We start from the raw sequence: 15,219 nt of genomic DNA, 5'->3' as shown, positions 1-15,219 counted from the left end.
ACTCGTTTTACTGCAGAAAAAAAATTCCAGCCGGAAATGACGGCTTCTTGTTGGTTCCAGTTTGAGTTTGTCGATTCCTCCTTTGGGCGATCACGGGTCAGGGCTTGACGTAACGTACATGATGTCATCGGCCTGCACAGCCTGGATTCCACGGACTCTCCACGAATGTTGGCACTGTTCCACGTCGCATTGACTTTAGAGATGTTAGTAATGTATACGGGTATATTCTTCTATTTTCTAGATTCTGTCAGTGCGAAATTGGGGAGTGTTCTGCTGTGGCGGGAGCAGGGAAATACATAATTGGGTCATGCAATGGAACTCGCCACTGATGCGTCGAAAAACTTAATGGTTTCCCATAGGTGGGGTGGATGATCTATACAGAGTAGATACTTTAATTCATTCCATTTTTACCAAAAAGAATTATTAGCTATCATTCGAAGTAGTCATTCATGCCGAGCACATACATAAATTATGCATTATGACATAAATATGGAACGACAAATCGGGTTGAAAATCACCACGAACGGCAAGATCAGCAGTGGGTTCTACATACAGTTAGTTCCCCATTAGGCTTAGTCTATAGAGCTGACAAAAGAAAAGAGTATAGTTAATCACGTGCCACCACGCCACCCCACCTCAGATTTTCTCTCACCTCGAATTTCTGCTCCACGACGATAGTTCGAACCGCGCTATTGTCTCTTGACCGTGAACAAGCAATTATTCTTGCAAGCAACTCTCCGGTTGTCTAGGCAATGGTTTGAAGCCTTTTCCTAGTTGGAAAAATTTCTCGCTTCATTATCTAGTGGCATGGTTCCCGCCATGGAGATACAATGGCCCCTAGTTTACGAGATCTGATTGATTTTCTGCTGGGGGAGATTGCGCTTTGCGGCGATCAAGGTCAGTTGATTTTATGTCCCTGCATCCTGTGCAGCATCCAACTTTTAGCGCCATGACACCACGCGAGAGCCTACTTTATCCACCCCCAGCCAGATTCATTCGCAGGGTGTCATGCAGGAGGCTCAGCCTCTTGTTCCACACAGCGGCTTTTGTATCGCAGATTAACGAATCCCAGGTGCCTCTCCAGCGGATATCTTGAATTTCATTCATGCATTCTATGCCAAGGCTGCTCAAGATGGGTCGTCTCATCGCAAGCACACCGTTGACCGACGGTTCCAGGAAAAGGTGTGGTCTTGGCTGACAAGAAACCCAGAGGTCTCTGTTGGCAAGAACAGAGAGGGAAATCACCTCACCCTTGCCGACGTAGAGCATTCTATGCAACATGACCAGGGAAATGATAAGTCGCCCGAGGTTTCATCTCAAACTCCGATGCGTGTTTTCGTATCGGAGGAGAGGACATGGCTTGCAATCACTGGCCATGAACGGGACGAAAATAAGGTCTTCTTGACAGAGTTTGCTCTTCTATCCATTATTGCGTCTCGGAAGTCCGCCGGTATCGTGCAGACTGAGCTGGTCAAACTGAGTGGCCAGGACAAGCGGTCCGTTCCTAAACGGACGGACATGTTGCAGCAGAAAGGATACATCGACAAAAGAGCGATTCAGATAAAAGCTGCCCGGACTAGCCTATGCACATTGCGCAGGTTTCGAAAGACAGATAATGCACCGGTTGCAGGTAGCTCTGATCAGCAACCGGAAGGGAGACAAGGTGTTGATGTGATTGACTTTAAGGAATTCACCGACAAGCTTTTCCAGATTCTTCGGCAATACAAGATCGTTTCTCGCAACGACCTCAAGAACCTACTTGGCTTTGCTGACCACTGGCGGTGGAGAGTCCTCTCACGCTCGGTGCGCAAGTTTGAGCGCATAGGTGTCCTAAAACGAGTCAAGGCTTTGTCACAGTATGCCGACACTATGAACAAATACCACCCTTGTGTAATGCTCATACGAGAACCGACACAACGGGATTTTGAAATGTTCAATGAATTCAGTCTGAACCTCACGACTGATCTGGGACAAGAGGATAGTGTGGAGCTTGATGAAGATGTGGAACCCAACGATGCAGGGAGGGAGTCTTCGTCTCTCAGTGGCCCTCAAACAATGGTTAAGAGAGAAGAGGACGTGGAGGAGGCTGGTAGAATGGTCCCTGCATGGAATCCCGAGCAGAATATTCACAATCTGATATTTGACACGGTGGACAGAGCAGGGACTTCTGGTATTACTAACGTCGTGAGTCATATCATACATGAATGGTGAAGCTGGTGCAAGCTTGAGCTTATCGAATTCATCTAGGATATTCTCAGAACGTGCTTTGGGGGTTTCTTCCGCAGGCCACTGGAGAATGCTCTTACTCGCCTAGTGGCATGTTGGCAGTTGTCCCAACCTTTACATCTACGTCAACTGGCGATTGTACGAGACACAGCCCTCAGCCGAACGATTACTCACTATGTCCACTACTCTGCAAACAATTTCCGCCAGATTGTCGATGCAGGGGGATCGACATGGGAGGCTGTGGAATTTGTCCCTAAAACCACCAAGTCGAATCATGTCAAAGTACCACCGGTCGACGCTGTACCTAAGCTCAACGAACATGGATTTTCTGTAGCTGTTCCTGCCAAGGAGTTACTAAAGAATGGGAACGCTACGCTTTTAGAGTGCATTTTGGTTGTTAGACCAGCCAGTTACAGTTGCACTAATACCGATCCCGTAGCTGTGCAGCTGGAAGGGAATACTTACGGTAAGTCTAAGAGAAATTCAACCTTATGTTAGTGACATTGATTTCTGATGCCTTCCCGATCCCGCTTTAGGAATCCGGTTTGGGGACAGAAAAAGTAACCTGGAGGTGTCTCGGCGAGATAAATACGCTACACCGAGCAGACCGAAAGTCAAACATCAGGATATATCTGATATTGAAATGGAAGATGTTCCACCTAGCAGACGTTACAGAAAGCCAAAGGATGACCCAGATCGCTTTCGTGGAATGTCCGAGAAAGAGAAACTCGAGGCACTTGGGTTGGACGAAACCTGGACTGAGTACAGCGTCTTACTTATAGACCGTTCTCAACCTGGGGTGTATATTACTCCACGTGGGCGACGGAGACCGGCTGGGAAGAGACAAGGCCGCCCAAGGATTAGTCGAATTGCTGTCTTCAAATCGCCGGGATTGGCATCTTTTCCCTGGTTTTTGCAGGAGAAGAGGGCAGAGGAAGACCATGAGACCATTAGTACTCCGCGTGAGACTCCACAAGCGCAGAGCATTGAGAGCATTGAGCCAAAACCCGGAGCAGAGACTATATTGAAACCATCAACAGCCCGTTCTGAACTCCCAGAAGCCACTCCTACCAGAGGGACCAAACGAAACTTACGACAACGTGCATCGATCAATGCGGAATCCGATTCAGCAGCAGGAAGGACACACAAGCAGCGACGCCTGATGGAGGCTAACGTCGATCCACCTGAAGTTATTGCGAGTGATGTTCAGGGGTCTGAAAACCTGAACCATAAGAGGAATGTGCATGAAGTGCGAGATCAGAGTTCATCAATGAGGCGATCAAAACGTAGAAAAATCGAGTCTCCAACATCAGCCGTCCCAAAAATGCCAACTACTGCATCGAAGATGCCTGGTTACATTGAACAAGCAGACAGCTCAGCCGTCATGGAAGAGCCGCGTGAAAGTTTGCAGCCATCCGGGATGGATCTTGATAATTACACCCCCAGCGAACATGTTAATGGACTGTCCGGACAGTCTTCTAGTATCGAACGTGCAAACGGAGCTGTACCGGAGAACTTCCTGGAGCCAGGTGATTCAGCGTTGGAGACTCCAGTAGCGGTAAATAATCTCGATGGGCTTCACGACGCAGGCGAGAAGCACCCTCTTGCTGCGCACACCTCGGAAGGCCCGCAACAAAATCCCAAAAAACAGGAGAAAGGGGGATCAGTGTATTTTCTGCGAAGAAAGATTATTATGGACATCATTGAGCAGGCCGGGGGTGCGTTTCCTCTCGGCAAAGAGCTGTGGTACCCATTTGCTACCGCGTGGTTGAAGATGAAATACAAAGAAAGGCCTGACCTACGGACGATCAAGACGACGGTAAAACACATGGTGGATGCTGGCAAGCTCCGTCAGCATACTTTCAGTGGCAAAGACAGTAAAGGGATCATGGTGACAAAGGCCATAGTCAGCAAGACCGACTTGGATCCGGACGCCCCTCTTCTCAAAGAGATGCAGAAGAACATACTCGCTTCCGACCCTCGGCAGATTTACATTCCATCCAGTGTTGAATACGATCGGGCATTGACCAAGAGAGGACGAAAAGCCATGCCGAGCGATGATCTCAAACCCATCCCTCAGATCCCGGTCGAACCGGGAGTCACCGTCCAACTGCACCGAAAACCAGCCCAAGTTGTGGCTCAGGAGAGAAGAAAAGGCCTCAGTATTCAGAGGCGACTGCTGCAGAGACTGGAGCCCGAAACCGACAGCCCAAGGAAGCCCATGCGACTCATGACGATCCAACGTCCCTCCACGGACGACTCTGCTATGTATGGCTTGACTTCGATCTCTCGACCCGGCCCCGGCGGCAGCAGTGAGGTTTCAGGGCGTCTTCCACGACGACACCGGACTACTGCTCCTGGCGGTTTAATTCCTCGCCGCCAAGTGAAGCGGCTCTGGATCCCAATCTCCTCCATGACTCCTTATGCAATGCTCATGAACCCAAAACAGGTCTTTCATGAAGGCTCGGGGACGTTCTCGACCTATGCCGGGCTTATGTCATTGCATATGCCCCAGTCTCTGAAGGAAAAGAAGAAAAAGAAGGAGAAGGAGGAGGTTGAAGTCAGACCCGGACTGCCCAAGTCTCTGGATGAACTATTCAAGAAGGCACGACGACGCACGGTGAACTATTCAGACAGGACCGATCCTCGGTCGCGTAAATTCTTCCTGGATACCAACGTCATTCTCCGATGGGAGCTCCAGAATGAAGAGCTACTTCAGAACCAGACACCCGAGGATGCGTCGTATATAAACCAGACGGTGGCGAACTTGTTTAGTGCGCCGATCGAGGGTGATATACGGTTCGATCGTGACCAGGCCGAGCCTCCAGTTGCGTCACCCCCCGAGCCGAAGACCACAAGACGGCGAGCGCAACAGCAGCAGCGTCAGGAAGAGCATCAGGAACCAGCCGAGCCCCCAACGCTCCAGCCCTCGGTTCCAGAATCTGCAGCTTCAACGACACCCGAAGAGACACCCCAACTAGAAATAGCACGACGGAACCGCCGCCTGAACCAACTGATACAGCGCGAGGCAGCTGGGCCTCAGACACCTGCACCGTCTGGCTCACGGCAGCTCATTCGTCGAAACCGGATGGCTGGTCAATTGCCGGACCAGCTTGTACAGAGAGTGATGGTGGCGATTGCCGTTGTCCGTAGCCTCGCAAGTGGTTACGACGCGCGGCTGGTCGACTGGAACCTGGTATCCCGTTGCTTCCCTGACGATGATCCGGAATTCATCCAAGACCGTGCCAAGATGATCCTTAGTCGGAATCGGTTGCAGATCTCTAAGATGCTAAGCGACTTCGAGGAGCGGTTTATCGAAGCGTACGCCAACGACCAGGTACCTCCTATTAACTACGACGACCTGGACAGCTACAACTGGGAATGGGTTGTGAATTGGGCATACGAACAGCTAGATACTCCCCGGTCCGGAAGGCTCCCCGACCTTCCTGCCACCCGAGAGCAATTCGACAGTGTATTCGAGATCCGGGAGGAGCCGATCACATCGCTGGACGATATCTACCAAAGCAGCCACGGAATCACCATCAACCGACGGCGCACGCTCTTCGCGGGGGTACCTTTCGCCACCCCGCTGGCTGACCAGCCGGTCAGGACCACCGCGCGACAGATGGAACTGGCACGCCTGGAGGTGGCCAAGACGTGGGTCCGGGCCAATGTCGTCACACCTGAAGGGACATATCGTCCAGCTGCGGCGCGAGATGCCCTCGAACAATTAGGGGACGACCTTGTGGGCAAGGCGTTGCAGTCGCTCATCACGGAACGAGTGCTGTACATGGTCAACAAGGGCCGGGACGCCCCCGGCCGCAACTACGACATTAGCGAACATTTCCTGCAAGTGCTGGGACGAAAACGGTCCATCGAGGCTGCGGAGCTACGACGGGCTGCGCAGTTCAAAACCCAGGTACTCGACCAAGCGCTACAACAGCACGGCACGTTCGACGTCCCATACAACGCCGAGGACGGCGACATCCTCGCCATGATCAATCTCTTTGCCGAGGGGCGAATCATCCTCACGCCGCGCGATCCCCCTCGCGACAAGTATGGCCTCACCGACGGCGGATATCTAACGCGGCTGATAGACAAGGACAAACTGCGGTTCTCCGTCGAAGTGCGGCCGACCCGGGAAAGGTATGTGTATGGGGATCCGATCCAGGAAAAGACGGCGAGCATCCCACCGCCGTGCGTGCCCAACCTTCGCGTCGACTCGGCGGACGACGTCCCGGAAAAGATCCCTCTCTGGTACGACATCCACGGGCAACTGGTGCCGGTGCTATGGGAGCTGGCGCTGGTTGCCGTGGTGGGCTGTGTAGCGACGCGACCGGGGATCAACGCGTTGGGAATTGCCAACATGATGAAACCGTGTCTGGGAGCGTGGGAGGTCGAACGTGTGTTGGAGTGGACGAGGACAGTAGGAGTGATGCAACAAATGGGGGAAGGATGGATGGTAAAAGAATGGTGGTGGATGGTCAGTCATGCTTGTTCATAGTACAATTGATCTTCATCTTTCATTCTCATTTTTCTCTTTGTTCTTTCATGATCGTTTTTGTTCCTGGATTATGAGGACTTGGGGGTTGATCATGTCTATCTATCTATCTATTTTATCTACTTATGTCCATTACAGGATTGTAGATAATCTCTGCTGGATAAACTTTGTCGTAATTCAAACCTAGCTTGCTAGGTACATAACTATCCAAACTTGACCGTACAACGCCAGAATTAAATAAACTACTCTATTCTGCATTCGCAATCCGACGAAGAATCATAATCACCAGTGCAACCAACACCCCAACTATCGCTCGATCCAGCCAGGGATCGTATGATCGCTGCATCGGTAAGTCAGGATGAGAAGTCGGTGTCGGTGTCGGTGTTGGTGTTTGTGACGGTGACAGTGCTGAAGTCTGGGTCGAGGACTCTGGTGTTGTTGACACAGGAGGCGTCGGTGCAGGTACAGGTGTAGACACACCTATTGGAGAGACAGGCAGTTGCTGTCTATTATCAGATACCTGCTCTGATGTCGGTATTGAATCCGGTTCAACTTGTGGTAGAACCTCTGATTGGACCTCTGGTTGATCATCATTCAACTTCTCATCTTTATTTTCATCATTCTGATCATTCTCATCATCCAGAGAAACCCCCTTAAGGCGACACGTCTCCCTCCACTTATTCAAGACCTCCTCATTGGACTTCCCACCACCATCACCGACACAAACATCACAACACCACCCCCGACTCCGTCGAGCATAATCCCTTCGAATCTCATCCGACACATCCAACCCACCCAATTGACCCTTCGCGTCACCATCCATGAAGCTCCGGAGAGCAATCAGGGCCGTCCGGATCCCCCACGCGGGCTGCCACGTTTCTTCATGATGACCCGAGATGCTGAGACAGATCTCTCGATTGACTTCGAAGCGGCCGGAGGGGGTGAGGAAGCGGAACGAAGGGGGACGAAGCGGATACGTTGCCGGGAGGACGATACGGCCGTGGTAGATCCCGTCAGCGTAGGGGGAGGGTGCAGGGGGTCCGGCCAGTGTGAAGTGCCAGTCGTATAGGTTTGTGTCATCGACGGGGTGGGCGCAGAAATGCGGAGATGGTGAAGTGGTGAGTTCTGAGGCCTCTTTCATGAGGCGGCGGAGGGAGGGGGTCATATTCCTCTTTCTCTTTTTTTCTCTTAGATATTGGTTGGGCTGGAAGTCTAGTAGAGACACATGGGCTTCAGATGTAGATGACTGAGATGAAGAGAGGTGATCGAGATAAGATGATCGACAAAGTTGTCCGTTTCGATGATGTCTTTATATGCCTGGAATTTCAGGCACATCTCGCAATCCTCATTCATTCTCCGAAATAGCCTTAAGAATAACTAAGAATACATAACTACATACATAATCATATACAACGCCTAATACAGTCAAGGACACGCCCCACACGTCTATCAATACGATGAGATATAGAACGAAATACGAATCATTCATTCCCAGTCCCGCCATTCGTCAGGTTTGCTGATGGCATCCTGACTCCGGTCACCCGCCTGGTAGGCACGTCTCGTACTGCCCTGGCTGGGTAGCAGATTCTGTATCTCCTCAACCTGGTCTTCGTCATCGCTTTCCCCCGGTCGAGGTCGCGGGGACATCGGAGCCAGCGTCTTCATCGAGACTCCTGTGTCCGGTCGCTCTGGTTCCCGGTAGATATTCAGTGGTTGACTCGGCTGGGCGTCGACTCCCCACGCCTGGCTGTTGTTCATGTTGCGCTGGTACAGCTCCCGATGGCACTCCTGCTGTTCTGTTTCCTCCTCCCCCCTGCGTCGTCGGATTTCCTCTCGCGCCTGGATGAATTTGGCACTCGGTTCCCAGTGCCAACCATCCCCGGTGGTCGTGCGTACCGGAACCAGCCAGAGAAGTGGTCGCGGTCCGAATAGATGGAGGAGATTCCGGCGCCAGCCTAGGTCGAATGCGTTGGGCATTTTCTCATTATCCTGCTCGTGCAGGTAGGCCTGGTATCGGTCATGTTCACGTTCTCTTTCCAGTTCCGCGTAGGACCGGGAGAGCGCTTGTTGGGCCGGTGTACGGCCGTCGTCCCCTGCGGACCGCAAAGTAGGTGGAGAGGCCCGCTCCTCCCCTTCCTCCGGCCGTGTCACTCCCGGGATCGCATTGGCATGGGCGTCGAGGATCTGGTTTCCATAATCCTGAAGACGGTGGGTCAAGCTGTTGGGGTCGTCCCCCGAACCACTGCTATGATGCGGGAATCGGTGGCGGTCCAGCGCTTTTCGCAAGGGTGAAACATATCGTGTCTTTTCCAAGCACTCGATCGTCGTCAGACCACGAACGGCGAGACTGATATGCCAAGCGGTAAATCCCGACAATACCAGCCCGATGATGCCGCCCAGGATAGCCAGCAGGACGACATTCACCGGCAGAATTGTATCTATATACCGGGTGTCATTGATCACTTCGGTCCATATCCACATCGATGCCACGAAGAAATCCACCCAGCAGAACAGCGATGTGTAGATAAGGAATAAGAGGAAGGCTTTGTAGTTGTAGAGCCCGACGCAGGTCGCCAACCACGGACAGTGGTGGTCCATTTTCAGAACGCATCGTTTGCACGTAGAGCAGTGGTGGGTGCGATCCGGCTTGGGAGACTGGCATTTCTTGCAATATCGGGACCCGCCCGTCGAACTCACGGTATATGCGGTAAATTCGGGAAGTTCGGTCACAGGTAGGGCGCTATATTGATGCCGACTATTTCCTTTGGCAGACGAGGAGGGGGATCCGGGATCTGTGAAAACAGCAACTGTATACGAAGCATTAAGACATATGTAGAGAAATATGCCGAGGATCGAAGTTGGCAAACCTAGAGAGCCACCGGAAGTAATCAATATCCAGCCAGAGCAGTCAACGGATCCATCAAAGACGGAGACACCTACCGATCCAAGAGCTTTGCGAAGGCTTCAGGCTTATACTAGCTTCCACATAAGCCGCCCATGTCGTGAGACTATAAACAAATGCGAGGGGAAAGTAGGATGCGGCTGCACAGCAGTAGCGCTCACATCGGAGAGCCCAGGCTCGGGGTCTTCGTTTCGGCCAGGACGAGGATGATGGAGGAGACGCGGCCAGCGTTGCCATTGTTATTGAGCGGTCAGTGCAGATAATGGCCACTCGAGAGCTAGGATAGGACCCTAGATCATTGCTCCATGTACCATATCCTCGATATGCTCAGGTTGGGTTGTGTTCGAGGAAAGGCTCCAAGGCAGGATGGGACGAAGGGAGAGGCTCTGCAGAGTGGAATCCAAACGATAGAGGACCGCAGGCAACAGTCAAGCGGAAATAAGCGCCGATAATGCAAGTCCGACTTATGAATCTAGCAACTAGGAAAGACGAGGAGAAAGTGAGACTGAAACTGACGTTCGAGGACGAAGTCGATCGTTCATCTCATCGGCGATGATTACGATACAGGCGCCACACGAATTACGCCCGCACCCCAACTATATTTAGGACGTGGCTGTGCAGGACTTTTGCACCTTCAGTATTAGGTAAAAAAAAAAAAAAAAAATTAAATAAATCAACTGGAAGATTAAGAACAATATCAATAAATTCACTGATCCATTCTAAACCGAGAAACCTATATACTAAAGGGGGTTATCAAATAATGCAACATGTGTGTGGTATGCAAGATACAAAGGACATGGTCGTCAAGGTGATAATAAACATGAAAATGACTCCATCCCAGGCGTGCTCCCAAAGAAACGAATAATTCAACGCTAGTTATTATGAGTCGTAGTCGTGTTTTTGATTTCAAAAGGCTTCATGCCCTGTTCGCACCACCCATTTACTGGCTGCAAGAGAAGTGTTGACGTTAGCAAAAGGACAACAATCAAAGAGCAAGGAACCTTACCAGGCAGCTGAGTCGATTGCACCATGAACAAGTCGACGAATGATACTTGTAAAAGTCCACAATTAGAAAGATAAACCCTATCAGAACGGCTACCAGAGCTCCTGCCCGCACCAACCACCATCCCCACCACAAAGGCTTCCGGCCCTTGAAGAAGTGCAAAGGACTGAAGTGTTCGGACGATGAACCGCTCTGTTTGCCCTTGAAGAAGGTGGCGAAGCTAGTGCCACTGGCCGTGGGTTTGTTCTCCCCAGCCGGTACCGAGCCAGCACCACCACTCATGGCCACATATGGATTGCGAGCGAGCCCGATGCGCTCACGGAGAGCGTTGGGGGATCTCATGATACACAGCCCTAGGGCCAGACCCATCACAAAGCCCCCAATGTGGGAGAAGTTATCGAGTCCGGGGAGCAAGCCTAGGACGAAAGAAACAGCCACCCCGAGCACCATGACGATGAGTTCCACCCACGGGGATTGCCGCTCGTTCCACGTGTACAGCAGATCCAAGACGAAGAGCGCAAGGATACCGAAGAGTGCCCCAGAGCAACCACAAGAGCTCATGAACGGCGCCGAATAGTTGCCACCGAGTACAAAGCCCCAGATCCCGCTGGCCACGTACACCAAACTATATCTCCACCATCCGATCATTCTCTCCATATCGACTCCCATGGTCATTTGCACCAGCAAGTTGAAGCCGATGTGCACAAATCCACTGTGAAGGAACATGGGGATGATAAACCGGTACCATTGGTTGGGTTGAGGCTCGTCCTCGAGAGATCCATTTAGTTTTGGGTTCGGAACCCCACTGAAGCCGCATAACTCGGACAACGTGCACTGCACCTCGTTTGTCGTGGTGTTTGGGCAGGGCATCTTGAACTCAATCGGGGAATTCTGCACTAAATTGACGTTTTTCATACACGGTGTGTACCGCGAACCCATGCTGATCTGAAGATATGCTGACGGACCGATCATCGGATTAATCTGAGGCTTCGTCTGAATCGGCGAACCGGTCAGTTGCGCTACATCTCGAGTCAGCTCAACGCATCTAAGAATGTAATATTTTCGCTCGCATGCCACCTACCGCTTTTCACCAACTCCACGATAAAAACCACGACCTGGACCAACGTGAGTAGGTATGTCACCCACGGAATCTTCTTCTTGAACATCCCCATTCTCTTCTTTTTGCGCCCTGCTCGACCAGCTGGCGGTTCAATCATCTCAGGCGGCGGATATTGCGTCGGCTGGTGCATCCACCCCGCCGGCGGAGGGCCGTTCGTATACTGGTTGTTTTCCTTCAAGGGGATATTCTCTGCATATTGATCATGGTCGTTCAGTCTCCCACCAGCCACATAGGGTCCTTGATCCGAGCTGAGTGACTGTTGGCTGTAGCGGAGGTGGTTCGGATCGGAGTCGGGCGCGGTATACGGATTCACACTGGCGCCGGAGTACTCGGGCGCTGGTGATCGTCGACTAAAGGGATCTATCGGCGGATAGGTCTGGTCGTATGTAGGTGGGTGGTTGCCATATCCACTGTCGTAGTAGCCATGGGCTGCCATCTTGAATGGACAGCCGGTGTGGTGAAAAAGGGGACAGAACGGGAGGGGGAAGGAAAAGGAGTGGCTTTGTATGTTTGGAGGGAAGGGAAGGGTGATAATTGAGATGATGAAACAAGATTAATAAAGTCAGTCTCTTGCTGGTGGGGTATCGAACCACCGGGGTCGACGATTCTTAATTAAAACGAGCGACACGACAGTTAAATCTTAGCAGCGCTTTGCAATTTGCACGGCCACGTTGAGGCGGGAGACGGCTGACACAAAGGGGTGCCGAAGTGGGCACTAATTGAAACACAATCAAGAAAGAGACTGACAAAATGTCCGAAGTGGTAGGGTACGTCTAGTTCATCCGTCGAGCAAACCAAGACGGTCCGAATTTAAAGACAGTCGGAAAGAACGAGAGAACTAGACCAAGGAAGCCTGAGAGAAAGAGATGGCTGATGTGAACTTATGAAGATGGTTTGGTTGGGTTTAGGCAGGCGTTTTTGCGGGCCACGAAAACTAGTTATTTTTGGGCGCCGATCGTCGTCAGCCGCGATCTGGTCGACTTGTCACTCGGCACTTCAGTGCATACTAGCAGTAGTATTTAGTATGTGGGCTGTGGTTCGATTCACGACGATTGCTTATTACTCCTTGCCTGCTACGGTAGACTTTTCCTGTTCTTGGTTCAACCATTACGGAGTACTGGTTCGAATCGACTCTTTACTTTGGTGCCTGGCAATGAGACATGACTCAACCACGCAATCGGCCCATTCCCATGAGCAGTCAATGGGGCTCGTATTTGGCTTTAAGCATTCATTAACGTGTACCTATCCCATGGGCCTAAGCCACGCCGTATCAAGTCCATCCCATACATCGACCCGATTACAGGGAAATGGAATGGACAAAATACAACAGCCGAAGACCCTGTATCTCCAAATCACAATCACAATTCCAGACCACCAAATTATACAGTTAAAAATATGAATAAGAATAAAAATAAAAATAAAGCACCAAAAAAAGCCGAAGAGAGGAATCTTCAATCCAAAGAGCCAAGCATTACTCCCGGCTGGAGCATTCCAAGCTTCCAGCACATTATGCGTCGCTTGATATATAGTACCCATACTCCCATTGAAACCGGTTCTTTGTCCCATTCAAGTCATTAAATTGGCATGGTAGGCTGCCATCCAATGTATTGTAAAACCCAAAAACACCCCGTGTGAACCCCTGTGTCGAAGTAGATGAGGTAGTAGTCTGATTGAGAATCCACCGTTAGTATGACTTCGGACAGGAGAGGGAAGGGCAATGCCAACAAAAAAAAAAAAAAGGACTGCGCACATCGCTAAAATTGGCTTTGGGGAAAGCCTTCGGAACTCCAAGGCCGGAATATAAACCAAGAAAGACAATTATAGAACGAACGGAACTGCGATCTCCTGACATTTTATGATCGTGCATGCTCCGTCGGAAAGGATGCCGATATAGAGCTGACATGGTTATCCAAAATCCCCAGAGCGGCACCCATCTCCGCGCTGCTATGACCCGTCAGGAGCCACACAAGACGACTCAGCTTCTGATACAGCAGCGAGGGAAAGTAGAGTAGCAGGGCCCAGAGCAGAAGAGACAAGACTACCATCACAAACGTGTTGGCCACTAGCTTCTCGGCCGGCGTCATGACGTATAGCCCAAAGGTCACCTCGTAGCGGTAATACTCCAGACGGACCCGATCAACGGCCCGTCGCAGAATACCTCGATGAGGATTCCCGGCCATGATTTGGCTGACCCCGGGGGCATTTGCGGAGGCAGACATGGTGGAAGAGTACTTATTGATCAGCTCATCCACCGTTGCCGACGCATGGGAGGAATTGTGCGTCGACGTCGACGGGGAGTAGAAAGATTGCATCTCGGTGGCCATGGCGGTGCCCGAATTAAAAAGTAAATATAGCTCGTGTCGACGGTGTATTTATAAGCTGGGTCAAAGCTTCCAGGTTCTGGTTGGAATTCTCTGCTAAGCGTCGGCACGAGGAGCTGCGATTGTTTGTTTTACAGATTGCCGTATAATTATGTTTAAATGTCGTACAACCGTGGGTGGGCGGGTGTCCCCGACAGCTTCAATGTATGGGCAGCGGATTCACGAGGAGTCCTGTTAGGTGCCGTTCATCGAAAGACAAAGGAGTGATGTCGCAACGCACGGGTAAGGATATTGAAGTACAGACAGACCAGGGAACCAAAAAAAAAAAATAAAAATAAAAATAACAATAAAAAAGACACACGTAAGGGCTAAATTGGCTATTTTTTGGGAGGTTTGCTGACACCGGATGAAACACAACCAAGGACGAAGATACTAGAGAGAGACTACAGCCCCGGGGGGAGTGTCAGGAAGGAAGTAACGAAAAGAAGAAGTGAAGAAAGAAAAGGATCGCCCGGTAAGGCGCGGATGCAAAAAAAAAAAAAAAAAAAGATAAGGGAAATGACTGGCTGACAGGGATTACGGTACGGGACGCTGCACTTCCGCCAACCAGACGAAGGTTCTCGAGGTTCCGTACGGCACTTTTACGATACACGGCCGCAAACAGGAAGAGAGTTATCATGGACATACGGAGTAGTTGCTAGGGGCTAGAAGGGATTAAATGCCATCTAATGCTTGCTTTCCGGAAGTCCTTGCCGACCTCAAATCCCGTCTCCCACCGTCTCTCTTCCCAATGCGTCGATTTCCTCGCACAAATTTATGAACGTCTTAGTCATCGATGTCATCGGACCTTGAGATCAGGTGACCACATCGAACTCATTCGGCCTCTGTCTAGATATACTACACGACACTATACTGTACTCTACCCTACGCTACTACTATGATCGGATTATACCCAGAGACAGTCCTTTCTGTGACTCGTCGTCAATACTATCATGCTGCTGGCCCAGATTCCCACCGTGGATGGACTTCACGATGACCTCACCAGTGATGTCATGCCGTCCGTGCCTGTGCCGTCCCGCTGACGCACTCCCTCCGTTCAATCTCCTTTCCCCGCGACATCTCAAAGTCATCTCAGCATCGTGCATT

At 51.0% G+C, this 15,219-nt stretch overlaps 5 protein-coding genes across 5 annotated transcripts; 1 reads left to right on the top strand and 4 right to left on the bottom strand.

Annotated features, from left to right (window-relative positions):
- Positions 1–830: 830 nt before the first annotated feature.
- Positions 831–6,873, top strand: ATNIH1004_004079 (putative TFIIIC transcription initiation factor complex subunits Tfc3; the record flags this gene model as incomplete). The annotated part of the gene is made up of 5 exons (XM_033568751.1): positions 831–897; positions 1,073–2,184; positions 2,248–2,692; positions 2,763–6,629; positions 6,866–6,873. 5 exons carry the CDS (start codon positions 831–833, stop codon positions 6,871–6,873), a joined length of 5,499 nt encoding a protein of 1,832 aa, XP_033427557.1.
- A 101-nt stretch (positions 6,874–6,974) lies between these two features.
- On the bottom strand, positions 6,975–7,892 carry ATNIH1004_004078 (ubiquitin-conjugating enzyme E2; the record flags this gene model as incomplete). Its single annotated transcript, XM_033568750.1, has 1 exon — positions 6,975–7,892. The coding sequence occupies one exon, from the start codon at positions 7,890–7,892 to the stop codon at positions 6,975–6,977; it is 918 nt and encodes a 305-aa protein (XP_033427556.1).
- A 320-nt stretch (positions 7,893–8,212) lies between these two features.
- PFA3 (DHHC family palmitoyltransferase) lies at positions 8,213–9,866 on the bottom strand (the record flags this gene model as incomplete). Its single annotated transcript, XM_033568749.1, has 2 exons — positions 8,213–9,594; positions 9,668–9,866. The coding sequence occupies 2 exons, from the start codon at positions 9,864–9,866 to the stop codon at positions 8,213–8,215; spliced, it is 1,581 nt and encodes a 526-aa protein (XP_033427555.1).
- Positions 9,867–10,501: 635 nt separating this feature from the next.
- ATNIH1004_004076 (rhomboid family membrane protein) lies at positions 10,502–12,188 on the bottom strand (the record flags this gene model as incomplete). Its single annotated transcript, XM_033568748.1, has 3 exons — positions 10,502–10,576; positions 10,636–11,651; positions 11,714–12,188. The coding sequence occupies 3 exons, from the start codon at positions 12,186–12,188 to the stop codon at positions 10,502–10,504; spliced, it is 1,566 nt and encodes a 521-aa protein (XP_033427554.1).
- A 1,417-nt stretch (positions 12,189–13,605) lies between these two features.
- On the bottom strand, positions 13,606–14,076 carry ATNIH1004_004075 (serine palmitoyltransferase small subunit family protein; the record flags this gene model as incomplete). The annotated part of the gene is made up of 1 exon (XM_033568747.1): positions 13,606–14,076. The coding sequence occupies one exon, from the start codon at positions 14,074–14,076 to the stop codon at positions 13,606–13,608; it is 471 nt and encodes a 156-aa protein (XP_033427553.1).
- Between the last annotated feature and the right edge of the window lie 1,143 nt (positions 14,077–15,219).

Source organism: Aspergillus tanneri (genome assembly GCF_003426965.1).
Source record: "Aspergillus tanneri strain NIH1004 chromosome Unknown AapTan_3_pilon_pilon_pilon, whole genome shotgun sequence".
Classification (NCBI taxonomy): Eukaryota; Fungi; Ascomycota; class Eurotiomycetes; order Eurotiales; family Aspergillaceae; genus Aspergillus; species Aspergillus tanneri.
The sequence above is the reverse complement of the archived record's forward strand: the minus strand, read 5'-3'. Positions and strand labels throughout refer to the sequence as shown.